This window comes from Trichosurus vulpecula, chromosome 3, assembly GCF_011100635.1.
Source record: "Trichosurus vulpecula isolate mTriVul1 chromosome 3, mTriVul1.pri, whole genome shotgun sequence".
Lineage (NCBI taxonomy): Eukaryota > Metazoa > Chordata > Mammalia > Diprotodontia > Phalangeridae > Trichosurus > Trichosurus vulpecula.
Window position 1 is genome coordinate 150,535,068 of NC_050575.1, and position 21,630 is coordinate 150,556,697.

The 21,630-nt window shown below is 33.8% G+C and overlaps 1 protein-coding gene across 1 annotated transcript in view; it reads right to left on the reverse strand.

Annotated features, from left to right (window-relative positions):
- The window catches only part of TOX3 (TOX high mobility group box family member 3), a 126,200-nt gene that overhangs the window by 36,022 nt on the left and 68,548 nt on the right, over positions 1-21,630 (reverse strand). The window contains exons 2-3 of the mRNA XM_036748419.1: positions 6,013-6,078; positions 1,838-2,092 (exon numbers count right to left, since the gene is read on the reverse strand). Of these exons, the coding sequence (XP_036604314.1) occupies positions 1,838-2,092; positions 6,013-6,078 (321 nt within the window). The remainder of the gene's footprint in view (positions 1-1,837; positions 2,093-6,012; positions 6,079-21,630) is intronic.

A 21,630-nucleotide genomic window follows, 5' to 3' on the forward strand; every position in this document is an offset into this window, starting at 1 on the left:
CAATATGTTGCCAATGAAGCATTGAAAATTGAGTACTATTCCAATACCAGTACATGAAAGCATTGTTCCTTAAGTGTATATGAATATCATAATTATTTTATGGCCCCATCTTTAGTTCTTTCCAATATAGTAAATTCAATTGACCATGAAATGAAATTTCATAGTCAAAATGCCTCCTTTACACTTTTTTATAGCAGTAATAAAGGTTTTATAGCTCTAAGGCAAGGTAATTCATCAGATGTTTAATTTAAAGACAGATTCTTATATTATTAATAAATATTTACCAGTTTAATAAACTACACATTTTTAGCATAAATGACATAGTGCCTTAACTGTTTCCATAATTTAAATGAACAATACTGTATGCATTTGAATAACGGGTGAACCGTGGTAAACTTACTCCCTTGGTGACTAAACACCCTTTTTACTTTTATTATTCCACAAGAACAACATTGCAAGCCTGGTTGACAAGAAAGGAAGGACAAAAATTTCAATTTCGTTGTCAAAGAACAAAATGTAAGTAATCCAAAGGTGATAATTATTTGTGGCCATAAGGAATTTTTATGACTACTTTAACAATTATCGGTCACATTCTTTCTTCCTGCCCCCCCGTTCAACTCAAGCCTACAAAGATCATAATTCAAAAGAAATGATGATACAGCAATTCTTTTGGGGAAAACAGGCATATTTCAGAAAGCATACTGAACCAATACACATGAATAATCTACTACAAATTTTGCAATCACCTAGAATTATCCAGAGAGTTAACCAATGAAACCAATAAGCATCACTGGAATAGTCCTGATGTTTCAAACAAAAAAAAAGTAAAACAAGCAATAGGATTTGAGCTATTTTTGTTGCTGTTAAATTAATACATCTGCTTAATTTTACCAAAATAAAAAAACACTCAACTATTAATCTTATTTTTCAATATCTACTTACTGCTATGCCTGGCATAAATGCATTACATCCATTTCTAGTGCAGGGGGAGGTGGGAGGATCTCAGCTAAATATTTTAATAAACTGAGTATACTGACTTCGGTGATCGCTAACCATAATTGCATACCAACCAAAACAGATCAACAAAAATTACTGCATTAGTAATCAGACAGTTCTCTGGTGTCTCATACAATGTCTATGATAAGACCTAAGACAATAAGGTAAATTTCACACAGTAACCGGCAATGCATTTTCCTCAGCTGCTTGTTTGCAATTATTTTTCCCTTTTACTTGTTTCCTTCAAGCACAACTACATATAAATCAAAAGACAGCAATTGCCTCTACTTCACCCTACCCCGCTACCAATTTGTAGAACAAGGTATATATAATTTTCCAAGAGCTTCCAAATACATCATCTCATTTTATCCTCGCATTAATCCCTGAAAGCAAATATGTTTAGCCCAACTTTACAGATGAGGAAACTGATTCAGAGAAATTAAATGCCATGCCCAAGGTCACATGACCACAGCAAGTAAGAAAGTAGCACTACAGGAAGTAAAACCCAAGCCTGCCAATTCATAATTTAATCTTCTTTCCACCATACCAACATAATTTCTTAAAGTAGCATATATGGATTCCAATAAATATATGACCATATTTGTCCCCAAAACATCTATTAATCATGCAGATTTTACAGGCCTTTCATCCTATTCAAATACAGTAAAGCATTAAGTCACTAGTAAGAAATCTAGAGCTTCTAAGTTCAAGCACTGCTACTAATGAGTAGCCAAATCTCTAGAGGTCTGGAAAATATACAAGAGTATATAATAGCTTTGCAATCACTATAAGAAGAATGTTATGTTAACATCTATTATGTTTATCAAAATGCAGTGCCTACCATATGCAATCCACTGCCATGGATTACACCATCCTGTTCCACGAGGTTTCTTGATATTGTAATAGAAGGAAGATCCAAGCTTTGAGGAGGAAACTGAGGTGTAAATTCATTTCCTTGTGCAGGAAGTGGATCACTGAGGCCTTGAAAGGGTAACAGTACATCTGACATTCCCAAGGTAGGGTCTGACTCTGGAGGTGGAGTGATTGGTGGGATTTCAAACTCTTCATCCCCAAGGCTTGGAGTATGGAATGTCTGCTAAAAGGAAACCAAAATCTTTTATATTGTAATAGTCTATGTATCTTCTGGACAGAGAAATAATTTTGAACTGAAACATATTTATATCTTAACTAAATATTTATTTCTCAAATGACAACATCTTAAGCGTAAATTTACATACATAAAGTTTTGCTGATCATTCTGATTAAAGATTTAAGTCTCATTATCATATGGTTTTAATGGAGTATCAGTATTAACAGTTTTTTAATGCGTACTTAATTAGCAACATCTGTCTTTGTTGTTAGTTGGAACATCAGCTACATTAGATTTGGCTATATAACAAATTGCCACTTTATTGATATGTTAGTGAAACAGCACAAACAGCTGACATTATTCTCATGCTTCATAAAATACTGACAATTTTGTAGTGCACACACAACATTAATCTAGCACTGAACATTACACATCTTTACTTCCTGGCACAACTTATAAGCCACGTGATATTATTATTTTTATTTCTTTGTTGATATATCTCTAAGTATAATGGAAGCAGTCATTGTTTGTAGCAAACAATTTCACACAAAGATTATCATGGGCTTCCAGTGAGTTTTTATGATCGCTTTGAACAGTAAAACACTATACATACATACATATATATATACACATACATACATACATACATACACACATACACGCATTATTCAATAGGTTTTTATCACAAAAATTTCTACCAATTATCTTCAGCTTCTTGAAGATATTCTAACTATACTAATAGTGTTTGCTTATTTGGCACCATAGATTTTGCTTATATACATTTTTCAGCATCTGATAAAATGTTATTTTCCTCTTTGAAAATATAAAATTAGAGCCCATTTTACACACACACACACACACACACACACACACACACACACACACAAAGATTGCCTTGGAAAGCTGGATTAGTCATAAATCCTGAAGTGGAACTTAAAAAAAAACCTAGAGGTCATTTTTTATGGTTAATGCTTATTACTAACTCAAATTCAGTTTTTTTTTGTCATTTACATTAACTGAAAGAGTGAGTCCATGAAAGTTAATTTGAATCTGTTATGAAAAGTAAAAGATCTCATTAGTTGTTGAAAATTGTCATCCTTCAAACCGTTAATGATGATATAAATTAATAACCACTTGAGAGAATATAGAAACAAACACAAGGAAAAAAAAACCTTTTCTTTCGTATAGAACCTGTCAGCTGTCATTATTGGTCTCACACCAGAAATGATGAGGTCCAAACTACTAGAGCCTGCAGTAGGGCAATCTGACACTCTTTAGGCTCCATAGATGCAAAACAATAGAGCTTAATTCTACATCTGAAATCTGGAGCAATATTAAAGATTTGTTTTTCTTTCTTCCTCATTCTAACAAACAAACAAGGATGTAAATTTTCTCACTGTGGTACCCTGAGTTCACAAACACAAAAGGATGGATTGGCCACAAAAGTGGTTGGCTAATGAACATAACCCTATGGCTGCATTTGCAGTTATTTTGGCACTAATGTGGTCTAGTAACAGATGCAACTGTAATTTGTGACTCATTTGCTACCCCATTACTGCTTAATGAAATCTAACATATCACATTAACAATACGGATAAACACTCATTCTTGATATGTGGCATTTGGCTGTTTTCATTACCACTGTAATTAACACTTGAAATATTATTTCAATAAATATTTAAGATGCTTTAAAAATGGTCAGGATAATCATGACACAGGCACAAAACAAAAAGCAAATGTGCAAAATTCAAACTACAAGGTATTCTAATGCCTATAGTGCTGTTATCTACAGGGTATTTTCTATCAGAACGGAATTGGTTTCAAGCACCACAATTTACACTTTATAACATCCAAACCTAAAGTCTTAATGAATTAGCTGGCACTCATTAAAATGCTAAAACCAAATAATACACTTTTAATGCAGTAATTGCAAAATTAGGCACACACTACATAATGCAGTGCATTAACATTTAGTTGTGTCACTTTTTTTTTTTGCTCAATAAAAGATGAGCAGTGAGATCATTATTGAAGGCCAGCTCGTTTGTTTGTTTTTCCTACAACATTTATTGTGTGAGGCAGTCATAATGGTCTAAATTTTTCTTTCTTTCTTTTTAAAGAAATCTGGTACAGCTGTAATACGTAACACAATAGTGTACTACTTCCACAATTATACTATATTTTTAAAATGCATATAATTTATTTTAATAACCTAACAAAATAGAATAAAACCCTTGGCCACATGAAAAACATCACAAATTATAATTTAGAATTTAGAAAATACTAATGACACTGATATCTATAATTGAGTTAGATTATATTTAACCTTAGAAAAATGAATAATATAAATCACTGGATTAAGTGAAATTATCAAATAAAATAATGAGAGATATCATCCACAAGGCATCCTTTGGTTTTGAATCAAAGATAACGGTGGTCCTTTTCAGATTAAACTGGAGAGGTTGATGTCACTTTTTAAAAAGTTATTAACTTTCCAATATTTATCATGTACATGTTAGAGTAGTAGGTATATGGTTAAATGCCATCTGTACTGAAATGTTCAAAACATTTGTTCCTTTTGATAAAAATGCAAATCTGGAGAACTGTTGTATCAACATATAACAGCCAATGTCTGACACGGTGAATTATCACAGCTGGAATTAAATTGTCTCTGAACAGCTGCTGGCAACAGAGCTTTCATCAATGTTTGATTCAAATGTAGGGAAAAAATTCTACAGAATGAAACATCATGTTGTCCTTACAGATGGGGTTGGTGTTCATTATTACAAACAACACTGAAGCTCATGCCAAACAATATTCCCTTATCTAAGCAGTCTTCTTGGGTGCGGAGATGATGGTCATTGTGAAAAAAATGATTAATTTATAGTAGTTCTTAATTCTATTTCAAATTTATTATAACATATTCTCCAAGTTAATTTCTTCTATATCATTCACTTCACTATACCAAGATCATTTATGAAACCATTAGTACTTTCAATCTCCAGGGTCAAGCTCCTTCAGTCTCCTATCTTTGAATATATTTGGAAGATGAAAACTTTCTATTACACAAATCACAAGAGGAAACATTCCATTTGGAACCATTTAACTTTCATTTTGCCCTGTTTTAAAATTAAAACTCCAACATATTCTAGCCTTTCCTTTTTGTTGTATTTCTCACCCATTTCAAGGGATCAAGTAATTTTGGAATGGCTGAAATAAAGCTCTCCTAAAGAGTGTGACTCTACAAAATATATACATACTATATATAATATATATTATATAGAAAGAAACATATACATACATACATATGCATGTATATGTGTGTATGTGTGTACCTGTGTATGTATATGCTGGAAGGGAGATGGGCAATAAGAACATAGTTCATTCATACACCCCCTATGAAACTGAAGTCTATTTACATTGTAACCACTGGTACAATTGCGTTTCAGCAGTTTCTCCTCAGGGCTTACTCTTGAACCTAGTTCTCAGAGCAAACTTAAGTGACTCTGATCATACTATCACCTACCTATTTCATCTACTACAAGCAACTATAAGCCCAGCTATCCTGTAGGGATTTCTCCTCATAGTTTCCCAGGCCATTTCAACCAAAATTAAATAATCTGTACAATTAAAACTCATAATCTATTGAAAGTCTAATGTAGTTTTCAAGATGCGCACCTGTTCTGGAGTAGTTGTACTTATTGTGTTTTTACTGTTTTCATCATTCAAGGTTTTCACTTTTTTTAACCCCTTGTTGGCATGTGATGAGACAACAGACTTGCAGTTAGGTAATAGAGATGAGTCAGGCTATTATGGTCTTTATTTTGTGCTCCACTTTGCATATCCTAAATCTAATACTCCTCCCAATTCTAGGCTTATCAAAATACATAAGCAAACCAAAAATATAAAGAGTATTTTTAAAGACCTACCTCACTGGCAGCAAGGAAGGCATTATTCGCTTCAGCCATATTCATATAGTTGTTATTGTTTCCAAACTAAAAGAAAAATAGATTTTTCATGTTAGTGTGCCACGTACTATGGAGTTGTGGTTATTTACTGAATGTTCAGGTGTTATTTTGGAAAATGCATTGGTGTTATTATATAAAACTGTGCTTTACTGTGACCAAATGTGAAATATTAATGAGATTTCAAAGCACTAAATTTTTGCTTCGTTCCCACAGAGACTGAAGTATGGAGTTTACCTGCCTGAAATGCATTCAACAATCATTTAGTCTTGCTCAGAGACTAGTAGTGAATGGAAGCTATTACAAACATTTGGCTAATTGGTCACCAGTGTACATTGTTTACTGAAATAGCATTTGTCAAAAGCGAGAAAGAAAAGAAATTTCAAGTTCACTACCATGACACATTTCTAATATATGTTGGGATTTCACAGCTTACTTTTTAGGAACAGATGTCACCAGTGTGAGGGCAAAAATGTGAATTAAAGAAAATCAAATTTCATTCCCAGTACTCAGATTCTATTTTCCAATGAATGAGGCATGGCATGAATTGAAATATATAATAAGCCTGACAGAATCAGAAAACATCCCAGTGCAATACTTAAACCTATATCAATATCCATGAGAACTGTTGAAAACTTTAATATTTAATCCCCCCAACACAGCATTATGGGCAAGAGTTTAAAAGAACAAGCTGAAATCTGTGAACACAGCATTAATTTTTTATTCACTGTCATAGCAGCTCATTCAAACTACCCTAAATAAGACCACAGTCAGCATTTCAATCATCAGCTCTTTATTTCTATGAGTTTGCTCTCAAAATGTAAAACTTGCATTTGAGTAGAAATGTTTCCAAATCCTAAGGAGAGAATAAGGTTTTATTTAGTTATTTTACATATTCTGATATTACACAATATGGTAACACTGAATAACAAAACTATTGAAAAATGAACTAAGTGCTTTAGAAAAAAAATCTACCTTCCTTTCACGATCTCAAAGTCAAAAATAGCTCTGGCCTTCAAGAAATGAAATATATGCATCCCTCTTTATCAAAAATAGTATTTATTTAAAAACTGTAACTTACCTAGTAATTTAAAAACTCAAAATTATTCACAGTAAAACCTAACTTCCAATGTGCCAACAAACATTAAAGGGTAATTTCTTAGTCCCTTGTCTTAAATGTATAGAATTCAAGTACAGAAGCCGGATTGACATGATACACTTTATCGTGTCAATGATCCAAGAACTTAGTAGGATTTACATGAAAGACTCTAATGGTTCCAGAGGAGTTGTTATGGTCTAGAAAGGCAAAAGCCCACTCTTTAAAAAGACACCTCAATACACCCTCACACAATAGACCAGAATGACCCTGATAGAGCACTGAGTACACAAACGAATTTGGATAAATATCATTAAGGAAATGTGAAAGTACATGTTTAGTAAGGTTAAAAAGAGATTTAAATAGTTTCTCTGATGGGCGAGACCTCAGATATATTTTTTAAGTTTTACATAGCTTTAGGAAAACCAAGGAAACATGACTATATGTCATCAAATTTTCATGAATCAATAATCTTAGTGAAATAAAATGACTCCATTCTGAACTTTACCTTTTCCTATATATGAAAATTGCAGTTTCAAGTGTATATTATATGTACAGCTCTGTGTCAGTTCCCAATAGTAAGTAGGCTTTCCTCAGCCTGTAGCACAACTTTAACGTTATTTAAATGTAGGTTTTGTCTGTGAATTAGAAATCCATTTAAGGCAAACAGCTCATTATCAAAGAGCATTTTTAAGATTAAACTCACTTATTATCTAATACTACCTACAACAACAAAGGAAAATAAAATGGCTATTATCCTAAGGACCTAAACAATTCAAAAAACAAATTAAGCTTAGAGTGAAATAAGAACTGGGTTAGAAATCCTCTTCTGAACAGTTAGTATGCGAATGTAATTACTGAAGAAACTACAGCTAATCAGCTGTGAATTGTATCCATTAATTAGTATTTGCCCTGGAGAAATGAGAAAAATCAGTAACAATGTTAACACTGCAATGCACTGATGAGTCCTGAAACATGGGGCCCTCACCATTTAGTCAAGCAGGTGGCTCCAATGGTCCAAGTAATTTAAAAAGCTCTCACCTGAAGTGCTGGCTTGAATTACAAAGCACTTCTTGCATATCTTTTGTATCTATATAAGGCTATAATTAATGGCTTTTAATTTAGAAACACTTTGTGATCAGCCGGGAACAGTTATAAATCATTCTAAATAGAAGTCTAGTTTCTAGTCTATTTTTGTAAAATATTTAATTTAGAATAGATGCTCCAAATGGTTGGTGCAAAGTAACTTGTTGCAGTCAGTAGTCTTTCCTATACTTAATGGGACCTATTTTGTTTTACCTTTGCCTGAGCCATGAATTTTAATGCTCATGTTCAATTAGTAAGGGCAATATGTTATGTAAATGTGTCTATGAATGTGGTCATTGATTTTATTTATTTCATTTAGTTGTCATTTTGAAATGTTATCTATGAATTCTATCCCACTTGTTTCTGGAGAAACAAAACAAAACAAAACACCATGCATCCATTCAAGGAGAAAAATGAATCCTTTGGGGACAAAACTATCACAATTAACTTAAAATACTTTAACTGCATTGTGTATTTTTAATTTCTGATGGACAGTAAAATCTCTGAATGCATTATATTACAAATATCAAACTTAACTTCAATGTCTCCTAGGGAAGAAATGTGTCCTAACATCCAATAATTCATCATATAATTTATTATTTATCTTTTAATATCCACAAACATGAAAAATTCACTTCTCACGCACTTAGTTCAATTTTAAATCACTGTAAAATTTATTTAAATACTTTTGGCCATAACACTAAGCCCTTTCCTGCCAATCTTCTTTAACTCTCCTGAAACCCTTCTTATGAAAAGCTAACCCAAAGGTTGCTTCAAATTAGATTTATGAAGAGGTGGCTGGCATTGCTATTTTTTGTAGATGTAAAATTTATGAGCTTTCTGAATGAAATACATGGAAAAAACTGTAAACTGTCAATTTCAAACCATCTTAATGGAGCTTATTTCCAGGCTCTCTAGGTAGTAACCTTTGCAAAATATTCCTTCAGAGATCCATTGGTCAACCCTCTGAAGTTTTCTTACATAATTTTAAAAGTCAAAATGTACTATTCTAAGTAAAACGTAGATTAACATCAGGTAAAGCTGAATGTTCCCAACTATCAGAGGAATGCAAATTTCATTATAGTATAAGACATATTAACTGTATTTTTAATGTCATCTTCCACGTCACTTTTAATACCACCAAAGGACCAACCCCTATACAAATAGATCAATTCATATCCGGCAGTCCTCCACTCAGAAATCTTCAGTAGCTTCCTATTTTCCCCCAAGTAAAATACAAACATTTCTGTCATAATAAGGTACTCTAACTTTTCTAGGCTGATCTTTTATTACTTCCTTCTGCATATATTATCCTCCAGTTAAATTGTTCTCCCTGTTACCTCAACAATTACCTTCATGTTCAACAAAACACCTTCATGTTCAAACTACTTCCATTACTGAAAAGACCCTCCTTCCATATCTTTACCTAATAACCACTATTTTAATTTAAAACCCCATTAAAATGTCACCTCCTCCAGGAAGCCTTCCCTGATTTCCTTGGTCAGTAATAACCTTCCTTAGAACTTGCATGAAACATCCTTTTGGAATCCTTGAATATATTTACATAACATTGCTTACTATAGTAATTTGATCCTCTATAGACTGATAAGCCCAATGAAGACAGTATTTTTTTTAGCAAAAAAAAAAAAATCTCCTCTAGCACATAGCCCAGCACTTTGTACATAGGAGGTACTTACTGTTTACTGAATGAAGGAATAAATGAATTATTGTGATACCTTTTAAAGGCACACATTTGCAGTCACCTATTCTTTTCACTCTGATATGACCCAAGAGACCTACTCCCCAAATCTATGATCCCCAAGGACTTAATTATAAAACTAAACTAAATAAATCTGAACACCCCAACAAAAGTATCTCAATAATTCCACAGAACATTTTTCATTATAGTTCAGTAGATTTGATTTTTCTGCTTGATCAATAATGAGAGCTCTGGCAAATACAATGTCCTATAAGGACATCAATTAAGAATGAGCACCATGGGCTTTTCATGTTTTTTGTTCTTCTAAATATCATGTTCACGGTCTATATGATTGAATGAAATGCCAAATTAAATTAATGGAGATTGCTAAGTGTAGCTAACTAGTAGTTAGGATATGGGGCAGGATAGCCAATAAACCATAATTAAAAGATGAGAAACTTGACTAATGCCTTTTCAACTTGAGTAGCCTAATCAACAGAATTTTCATGAAAATTATTTTGGTGTGAAGAAGCAAGAGCAAACCAAATGGCTTGGATGTATCGATTTAATATTCCAGAAAAATACAAACCCCTTTTGTGCTATATTTTTAGCAGCAAAATGGTAAAATAACAGTGCACTGTAAGACAAAGAGAAGTTTTGAACACTGTCAATAGTGACATGTTATTGTACAGATACTAATATTATGCAATGAGGTTTTAATGTCTTCTTCATATCACTCCTATGTATCTAATTAATAAAGGTGGTGGAAGTAATGAATGAGGTTTGAGGGCTCCTGAGGAAGGCTGCTAAGTTAGTGCTTTGTTAAATTAAAATAATATGCAAAATGAGGGATTCAAAAATAATAAGTTTCAATTTATGTTAGGAGTGAGATACTGAAGCACTGTGGCTAAAACTAGTAATGTTCAGAATGGAGGAAGAAATAATCCTATTGCAATTCTACTCTGGTCAGGTAACTAGAGTGTTGTATCTAAATCTAAGTACCACATCTTGGTAATGATATTAACAAGCCAGAATAGATGCAGGGGATGGAGCAGTAGAAGGGGGTAACCAGAATTGGGAAGCTCCTTAAACTTTCTAGACCATATAGGGATGAGTTTAAGGAACTTAGTGTGATTCTCTTGAGTTTAGAAATCAGACTTAGGGACAAGATGATTAATGAATCCAAATGAGACTGTCAAGTATCTAAAGGGCTGGCATGTGGGAAGACTTGTTCTGCTTGAACTCAGAGGGCAGAACAAGGAGTAACGGGCATGTGATATAGGGAGAAATATTTAAGCTCAATATTGATAAGACTGTCCAAACAATGGGAGGTAATAAGGTGTCCCATAACTCAAGTCCTTAGAAAGATATTGTCTGGGATGTTTTAGAGGGGATTCAGGAAGGAGTTGGCCTACATAAACTCTGAAGTTTCACCTAGCTCATAAGATTCTATAATTCTGTAGTATACCACCCTCATTCAGGTATAATGTTAAGATTTTTTAAAGAAAATAATGTTTTAAATGCAGTTGGTTTTAAACTGAGAAATGTGGAATCTAGATTTGCAAGAATCCAACCTAACCCTTACAGTCACAATTCATAACTAATATTCAGAGCAGATGTGGAATGTAAGGATCTTAGAGTCCTTTCAAATGCATGATGGATACAGTGGGCATACCTTTCCTCTGCTGGCACCATGGGGGCCCCAGCAACAAATTCTTCTGCCTCCTAAGCAGGCACTGTTGCATGATGAAGCATGGCTCAAAAGTCATGAAAGGAGAAAGAGCAGGATCCTTAAAGGAGAGGAAGAGATGGAAGGTTTCAATGGCTATGTGTTGAAACCACTGCACTGAGGCCAAGTAAGAATGACAAGTTTTAATGTTGGAGTTTAAACAAGCACTGTGGAACCACACTAGCAACAACAATGTCTAAACATATGGATTCCACCCAAATATGGAGGCCTTTAGATTTATATGGTCTGGACACATTTGAGTGTGTGGAATTACATAACCATCTGGGCTGGTTATGAGTGATATGAAAAAAATGCCTAAAAAACTCACACATTTAAAATGAGAAAAACAAATATGTATGCCATGGGATACTAGAGCTATTGGATCTTTCTTCCTGAAAAGAAAAAGCAAAATGAAGGCAGCCCCAATTCATGACCGGTATTAAAGAAGTTGTGGATAAAGAACTAGATAAGCATTCTACAACATTTACTAACAGAAGAAGAGAATGAAAGCAAATTAGATGTGCAGAAAAAATACCCATGACAATGTGTTTTCTGGCATTCTTATTTGCCTTGAGTTTTCGTCATCCACAGAAGATATTTATTGATATTTGGTTACAAATAAGGCATAGTTTGGAGCAGTAGAGTACAGTACAAAAAAGGCTTGCAATTTAAGTCAACTGACAGGCCATATAAAAGAGAAGATAAATGACAATACAAGTTAACACCTGCTAAATGTAGATTTAAGTGTTACAGAGAATAAATATTCTAGGAGTTTAGAGGACAGAGGGATCACCAAGGGCTGAGGTAAAAGGCAGATGGTAGCGGAGGGTGAAGGGAGCTAAATATGGTAAATGGAACATGAGTTCTACATGAAACAGATCCATCAGGATGGAGAGTTGTTTTGAGCTGAAATGATGAGTTTTGTTTCAGTTATGTTGCATTTGACATGGTAGGACACAAAATCAAAGAATACTGGAGCTGGAAAAGAATATGGAGATCATTTAGTCTAACTTCTTCATTTTACAGAGAGATTAAGTAACTTTGCTAAACATCTATTTATGTCCAGCAGACCATGTGAAGATGCGGTACTCAAGCTAAGAAGTCAGAGCTTAGATCTGGGAGTGACCTATAACAAGAATGATAATATCACAAGCACAAATAAGGGAGAATGTATCAAGTACGAAGAACAGAAGGGAGAGGACTGACATGGTATACGTTCACTATGAAATAGGTTGGAATAGTAAGGTGAGTTAGTGAAATAGATTTGGGTCTAATAAAAGTACTGTTTTGAACTATGACAGGATAACATCACAGCAACTTTATTTTCCTTACCTTTCTTAGAAAGCAAAATGTTAATATTACTTCTTGATTTAATGTAGTATTATAAAAAGCTTTATTTTTACTTAATAAGAATTATAGCATAATGTAATGAGACTTCATTCTAGAAGCAGCCTACCAGACAACTTAATTCAGTCCAGTTACTTATTTTAATGGTCTGCCAGCCATTTATTTTTCAGTGCACATGACCATGATCAGATCAATTCCATCAGAAGCATTCTTATAAGATCTTGTGATATTAAGATATTATTATCAGTACACAATCAATGATAACTTCTGTGCAAGAAGTAGAGTAAAAGATATAACCAAAGACAGGTATGACCAGAAAAGGAAGTGGGATTAGATCAAAGAATAGCAGTCTAGACTGCCAAAATGTTATACTGGTAACCATGAAAGTTTAAAAGATCTATAGGAAATCATCCATCACACTGGATAGATCCTCCATGGAGCATACGTGAAAAGATGTATACGAGAGTCACATAGAGTAAAAAGCCATGGAGGGCAATCATGCTGGTTGAAGGAGTGTCCAAATGAATCAACTTAAGTGTTATTGTCCTCCAGGAAAAAGACACACAAAAATCATATCCCAAAATTATATTTGTATTGTCTTGCTTTCCTCTCATTTACATCAACTAAAACTAAGAAAATGAAGTCAAAGACAACTGGACCCAAAGACGCAAAATAAAACCATATTGAGGGTAGCAGTTTTAAAGATACTCAGGAGTCAATTTAAAAGATATTTCCAAAAAAGACTCTAAAAATGTAAAAGAAAAAGAAGTATTGTTATAGAGAAAAAGGCAACCAAGACACCAGCAGCTACTGACCTATAAGCCTCTCTAAACTCTAGAAAATATTTATGATTTATTCAGAAGTGAAGAGTATACTTGATAGAAATGTGAATGGGCAGATTTTCAAGGATTTTTTAATAAAAATTCTATAAAATGGCACATATTTTCATTGTCTTGAAACAAACACAGATGAATAGAGTATTAAAATTTCTGTTGTTTATTGTTCATTGATTTTTTAAAAAGGCATTTGACTCAACAAAGTAAAACATGACATAAAAAATTCTTCTCCAACAAGATTTTCAAGCATCTGTTAAAATCATTTCATATTCCTTGATATATGTAACTGACAATAACTTTGTTAAAAAAATCCTTAAAGAATCAATAATAAATGGGACATAAACATTAGTTCAACAAAGGTATTTGCTAACACCACAGAGGATTCCTCTGCAACACTGAAAAAGAAAAGGGCTTCCTATAGATGGTGAGGTTTTCTGGGTATTCTGAGATATATATGATACATATGACTATAGTAAGGAATGGAATTCTCAGATGTCTATGCAATGATATCATTAACTGCTCAGAAGAGATGGCATACCAATATTCACAAGAAAAACCAAGTGGCAAAACTCTGCATATTTCATTGCCAAGATTATGAAATACAGTTGGAAGGGTAGCTCATTAAGCTAATTTATTAGTACTTGTTATCTTATAGGCACTTAAATGGAGAATTAACCAGAACCAATGGAATAAGAGAAGGACAAAAGGCTAGATAACATCTGGGAAATTTTGCAACACAATTTTCAATAATCACAAGCTGCTCACTGCTATAAAAGCCCTACTATTCTCCTTTTGAAGACATATGACTGTATATCACAAGAAAGCTATGATTTAAGAAGAATCAAAATTGTAGCTAGCCCAAAAAATAGTGGGAAATTCCCTGGAAAGTATGAAAAGTTGAAGCATACTGAAAATGATGATCTATGTTTAAAAAATAGTATAAAAATCAGCACCATCAAAATCATGTGTGACCAGAAAAGGAAGTCAATCATGCTATCAGTAGCAAGGGACAAGAGCACTTATTTGTGCTTTAAAAAACACCCTAAAATCATAAATATAGAACAAACCTTTCAAAAATAAGATTAAAAACCATGTATCTAGAACCAAAAGTTAACATTATTTGTAAAGTAGAAATAGTAGAAGCTTTTCCAATAACTGCAACAGTAAAATAAGGATGCTTTCTCTCTGCACTATAATTTGACATAGTTCTAGGAATGCTAGCACAAGCAATGAAATGAGAAAAAAATAAAGGCATAAACATCAGCAAGATTATGGAAAATGACCTTTGAAATCAGGAAAGTTTGAAAAGAATCTTGCCTCTGACGCAAACTGACCCTTTGAATCCTGAGCATGTCATTTAACCTCCCTTCCTCCATGAAAGATCTAGAGAAAGATATGGAAAAGAACAGCACTGGGTGAAAAGCTGCAAATGACAACTGCAAACCTTAAAGAGGAGATGTGGCCACCTAGTTGGAGTTTCCTCACTGGAGGTTTCCTAAACCAGTGAAATCATAGGTCCAATTTAAAAATATAGAAATACAGATAGACATACATATATGTAATTTTCAAAGAGGGAACAAATCTATCCCTATTTGCAGAAGACACAATGGTTTACATAGAAAAGTTCCATGGGAGCACCCTTCTCCCCTTGCTTTCCATTCATTCTCTCTCCTATACCACCTAGAGACCGAACTGGGTGTCCAGCTATTCTGACTTTCCAGAGCTAACTGGAGTGACAAGACAAGAAGAGCCAAGTTTCAGTTTATACCAGCTTGATGAGCTGTGAGCCACAAGTTCTAATCCTTCTCATAAGAAGGAGAGAACCACCAGAACTTATTATATTCCCTACCACTACATCATTATATACTCTGGATTGGAACTTACCACCTGCCCTGCCTATAGAACCCCAGTCATTTGGTATGCTGACACACCTTAAGGACTCATGGGTCTTTCCATTCACTTTATAATAGTTCTAGGACTTTCCATTTGCACTGTAGCTAAATTCTCTTCTGTGTTCTTCTCCTCCCTTATTACTTGTTGTTGTTCAATCATTTTTCAGTCATGTCCAATTCTTCAAAACCCTCTTTGGGGTTTTCTTGACAAAGATACTGGAGTGGTTTTCCATTTCCTTCTCTAGCTCATTTTACAAATGAAAAAACTGAGGCAAATAGGACTTGCCTAGGGTCATACAGCTAGTAGGTATCAGAGATCAAGTGTGAACTCAGGAAAATGAGTCTTCCTAACTCCAGGCCTGGTACTCAAACCAATGAACCACATAACTCCCCTACCCTCTTTTCGCTATACCCCTTCCCCCCTAGGGTATAAGCTCCTCAAGAGTAGTCTTGACCTTTTTTATCCCCAGTATTTAGCACATTGCTAATAATTAATTTAAAAATTCATTCATAGAAAACCCCAGAGAATCAGCAAAGAAATTGAGATGATTAATTGGGACATCTTCATTAAAGTAATAGAATTCAATTTTGTGTGTATGATTTATTTTTATGTGTCTGTGATTTATTAATCCAAAAAAATCATCAACATTTCCATATAGCAACAACAAAACCCAGGAGAAACAATGGAGAAATCTGATTCAATATAACTAAAAAGGACATAAAATATCTGGTAGTCAACCTACCAAGAAACAATCAAAAAAGCTATCAATAAGTATCTATTTGCCTCCTTCATACCAATCACTACTCTGAAAATACAAAGAAAAAAACAACAAAGCGTCTGTTATGATCTTTTTTTAATAAAGGAGATTATAAAAAGATATCTTTTACAGTCTTGTCTGGGAAGAATTCTGGACCAAATAAGGAAGAGATAAAAGAGAAAATAGACAATTTTGAAATTTTTAAAAGCTTTTGTAGCAATAAAATCTTCATAATCAGACTAAGAAGAAAAAACATCAATGTTGTGGGGGCAGGGAGGAGGCTTGTTTCATTTGAAGATGGGATTCAAAGGTCTCTACAATTCTTTCTTGCTTTAAATGAATGATCCTATGATCTCTGAAAAAGCTCATCATTTGAAGGAGATAAGGTATTACAACAATTGTATAAGATTGTGAGTCAGTCAGTATTATTGTGTTGTAAGAAATTGTGAATGAAGAATTTGGAAAAGCAGAATCAGAAAAACTACATATGGCCACAATAATGTAATCAAAAGCTCTAAAAGCAAAACTGAACTTAATGTAATTTCAAAAACTTGGTCCTGGCAAGAAGGCAAGAGATCAAGCAAGCAAACATTAATTAAATGCCTACTATGCACCAGGCACTGTACTAGATCATGGCACTCTCCTGCTCAGGAAGCTCTTGTGACTCCCTATAGCCTCTATAATCAAATATGAACTTTTTTACTGGCATGTAAAAATCTAGTTCCACGTTTTAAACATATTTCCATTTGCTTATCATATGGTCCAGCCAAAGTGTTCTTGCTCTTAGATGTGACACACCCCATCTCCCATCTTCGTGCCTTTTCACAGGCTGCTTCAATTGCCTGAAATGTACTCCCTCCTCACAGTTCCCTAGTTTTAGGCATGTCACTAATGGTAGCTGTGTGAAAGCTGGATAGAAGAGGACAGAAATACAGAGGGAAACTATATAGGCTAAGGCAACCAAGAGGTGATGAGGACTTGAACTAAGGTGGTGAATATGTAAGTGAAAAAATAGGGTAAGGAGGTGACAACAGATATGAGGTAAAGGTATAATCAGTAAGATTTGGAGTACTAACTGAATATATGGAAATAAACCTCCCTTTTCCCTTTAGAAAGACAGGAGACAATGGGTATGGAAAGTTACTTACACTATTGACCTTGGTCACTTTGTCAGATAGTTTTGCTTAATTGTTTTGTGTTTAAGCTTTTTCCCCTTTGCAAAGAAAGGTTCAGTGGTTGATATTTAGATTATTCAGAAATAAATGTGGTATAAAAAAAGAAATAGTATCGATAGAAACAATTTTTTTCAAATAGGAGGGACATCAGACAGACACTTAAATATTGCACTGGCAAACATGAAATATTAAAATATACAGAGGAAGGCCTCACTAGAGCATAGTGTACAGAACCTCTGTGGAAGGTTTCTGAAAAGACATGGACAAGAACTACATGGCATAAGAAGGTATCTCCGGGTAACAAGATCCCTTGGTGGGAGGAACACACACTTACATGGGATTACATATCCATTAGGGAAAAGAGTTGCAATTGAATCATACAAAATGCTAGTTACTTTTCTCTGACTCAAACTTCTAAGGTCCCTAATTCTGTGACATTCTCAATTTATACACTCTAGTAAGGTGGTCTTTTATTAGATTTTTTTCTTACAGCTTCATTACTTCATTATATTATACTACAAATGTAAAAAAGAGAATTTTTACAAGTAAAACACATTAAATATTTTAAAAGTGAAAACATTTGCAAATGAATACATTTCAACAAGTTAAAGTTTATTTTTATAGCAACTAAATTGTACTAACCAAAAGAAACAAAAATCCAGCATAGACACCAACTCTTATTTCAAACCATCTTTCTAATTTGCAAGTCTTCAGTAAGAAGTCTAGGCAAAGGAGACTAATAAGTGAATCAATGTTTTCCCAACTTGTATTTGACTCTAAAGATATAAATAAAACAATATTGCATTGGTATTAAAAACATGCATGCATTCAATATCTGGTAAGGATTATTTTAGGTACAAATGCTGAAGTATTGCTGGATTGTTACTTCTCTCCAATTCAAACAAGATTATCCTCACAGTTTTTCATTTTAGGTGTGTGTTTGTTTGTATATTTACTGCACTCGGGGAAATTCATACAAGTACCACCTTCTATTTTAAAAAGCCTTTCCTGATCCTTCCCAGATTCTGGTAAGCTATCCACCTCCACCTCTACCCCAACCCCCACAAAAATGTTATTTCATTTTAAAAATATATGTATATGCTTATATATGTATATCCTCTTCTCCCCACTTCAGAATGTAAGCTCACTGAGGGCAAGGATTGTTTCTTTTTCTTTTTTCTTTTTGTCTTTTTAATGTCAACATCTATCACAGAGACATTCACAAAATATAGACTTAATAAATATCCACTGATTGATACTGGTTAGTATAAAACCATTGAATTTTTAAAATATATGCTACATCCTAATATATAATTATAATTTTGACCTTGTTTAAAAACACAAAAACCCTAAAGTTTGCCAGAAATAGTATATCTTGTTCCTTCTTGAATCTTATCTTCAAAAGACCAATTGCTAATGCCCTCATGACCTAAGCCCAATGACAAAAGTATTCAATGTAAACATTATTATTTAAACCTAAGAGGATGGCATTTCTGTTGTGTGTCATAATGCCTATCAAGTTACATCCATCATTTTTCAGCCCTGAGGCACTGTACTGGCATCATTTTGCCAACTCGGTGGCAAAAATTAAACACTTTAATGACTTGATTCAAATTTTATGAGAAATATGTAACAATGGGAAGTGTTCTAGCTAACAAATATGTCAAGGAGAAAATAGTAAAGAATTTTTGCTCGTACTACAAAATACCTTGATTACATACATTTTCTATGACTTTATGATTGCTTAAATCCCAGAGGGCCAGCATTTTGCTAGATGGGTAATATTATATTTCATTTGTTGTCTGTATTTTTACCAGTAATGTTTGTTTATTTATCCTATGTCTTTTACCAGGAAAGTGCTTACAGGAGATTCAAGATTCCTGATTAAATGCTGGGGTAGGACACAGTGATACTACATTATTTCAAGTCAATTGCTCCAAAATCTATAACCTAAAACCATACAAGTTAATATTCATTTTAAATGGTTTCCTCAAAGTCCTTATATTTTAATTAGTTTGACTACAGTATTAATGGCACATTATATATGCCCATAAAGTACAGTCCCTTAAAAATGGGAAAATTTAGCTTTTATTTTAAAATATTTAATCCAGTCCTATTAAGATGCTAATGTTAACTGGGACTACAGTTCAAATTTGTTCTATAATTTATATAAAATAATAATTACATTAACTATTTCTAGAATAATACTAGAATTTTATTCTTAGGATATCAGGAATAGTTGTATATATCCACATTAAAAATCACTCAAATTTTCTTACAGAAATTTTTAGAAGATGTGATTAAACTATAATTGGTCTATAAGCAGATCTTGGAATTTTATATCAAATTTTTATTCAATTCAGCAAAAACTAAGTTCCATTCCCATTAATATGACAACTTCATAAACACAAATTATGTCATTTTAAATTCATAACTTATAGAAAGGGAGATAAAGACATAAAATATTATAATAATCATAATGGAATATTACTAAGGGTATGTTAAGCTAAATATAGTATATAAATTGCATCTTAAAGCACACTGATTCCGTTGACATCAATCTCAAACCAAATGCTCTCCATTTTGAAGAAATGGTGCTTATTAGAAGCCAAAGAAAATTCAAATCACAGATTCTAATTTATTTACAACTGATGTTGCACAGAGTAACTATATTACCAAATCAAATTATTTAAGAGAAAGTTAATATCTATTTGGTTCAGCGGGGGGAGGGGGGGAAGGGAGCTTTTCTCCTGATTTCCACATGTGAGAAAAAAAATACATAGCAACTAGAAAAAAATAACCACACCGTAAATCGTAGGTTTCTGACAAAGTACTCCATGTTAATTATAGTATTAAAAAGTTTGCTGTATGAATACATTTTTGTAAAATTATAGCTGCCTACCCATCAAGAGTAACATGAAAAATCAACCTCTTATACTAGCACCCTTGGGAAAAGAAACAGATTACATATGGAATGGAATCTAGTATGATGGACAGAGGCCATTGGGCTCTACATAGCATGGTCCAAATACTGTTCTCTAGATAAAATTTAAGTAGATTCTACTATACCAATTCCCTGAAAAAGTTCGTTTTCTACCCATGCCCTTTTACTTTCGTGTTTAAATGACTATAACAAGATTTAAAGGATGTAAGACTAAAAGCAAGTTCTCAATGCAAAACTGAAAAATGAAACATCAAAAGAGGAGGTATTCATTATAATAAAATTTCTCCATGTAGAAAATAGAAACAGAAAATTCAAGAGGTAATATTCTATATTCTGTAAAGTTTGAGTTTTCATCCTCTCCTCCCTATGGAGGCAACTGAAATGGAGGAGTCAGTCAACAAGCATTTATTAAATGCTCACTATATGCCAGGAACCATGCTAAGGCCTGGGAAAAGAAAGGGGGGAAGAGAGAGAGAGAGAGAGAGAGAGAGAGAGAGAGAGAGAGAGAGAGAGAGAGAGAGACAGAAAGACAGAGAGAGAGACAGGGAGAGACAGAGAGAAAGAGATAGAAGAGAAGAGAAGAGAGGAGAGGAGAGGAGAGAAGAGGAGAGGAGAGGAGAGGAGAGGAGAGGAGAGGAGAGGAGAGGAGAGAGGAGAGAGGAGAGAGGAGAGAGGAGAGCAGAGGAGAGGAGAGGAGAGCAGAGGAGAGGAGAGCAGAGGAGAGGAGAGCAGAGGAGAGGAGAGGAGAGGAGGGAGAGAGTGGGGAGAGAGGGGGGCAGAGGGAGAGACATAAAGAGACAGAGAATAACCACAGCCCAGTGAGGGAGAGAAACATGAAAATAACTCACCAAAAAGATATGGAAAGAGTATGGCACAGTGCTTGGCACCTAGCAAGCACTTAGTAAATGTTTGTTCACTGTCAGAATAAATGAAAGGTAATCTCAGCAGCTGAGAGGAGCTTGCAAAAGTCTCAGTAGGAGGCAGGAATTGAAAGTAGCCTTGAAGAAAGGCAGGTAAATA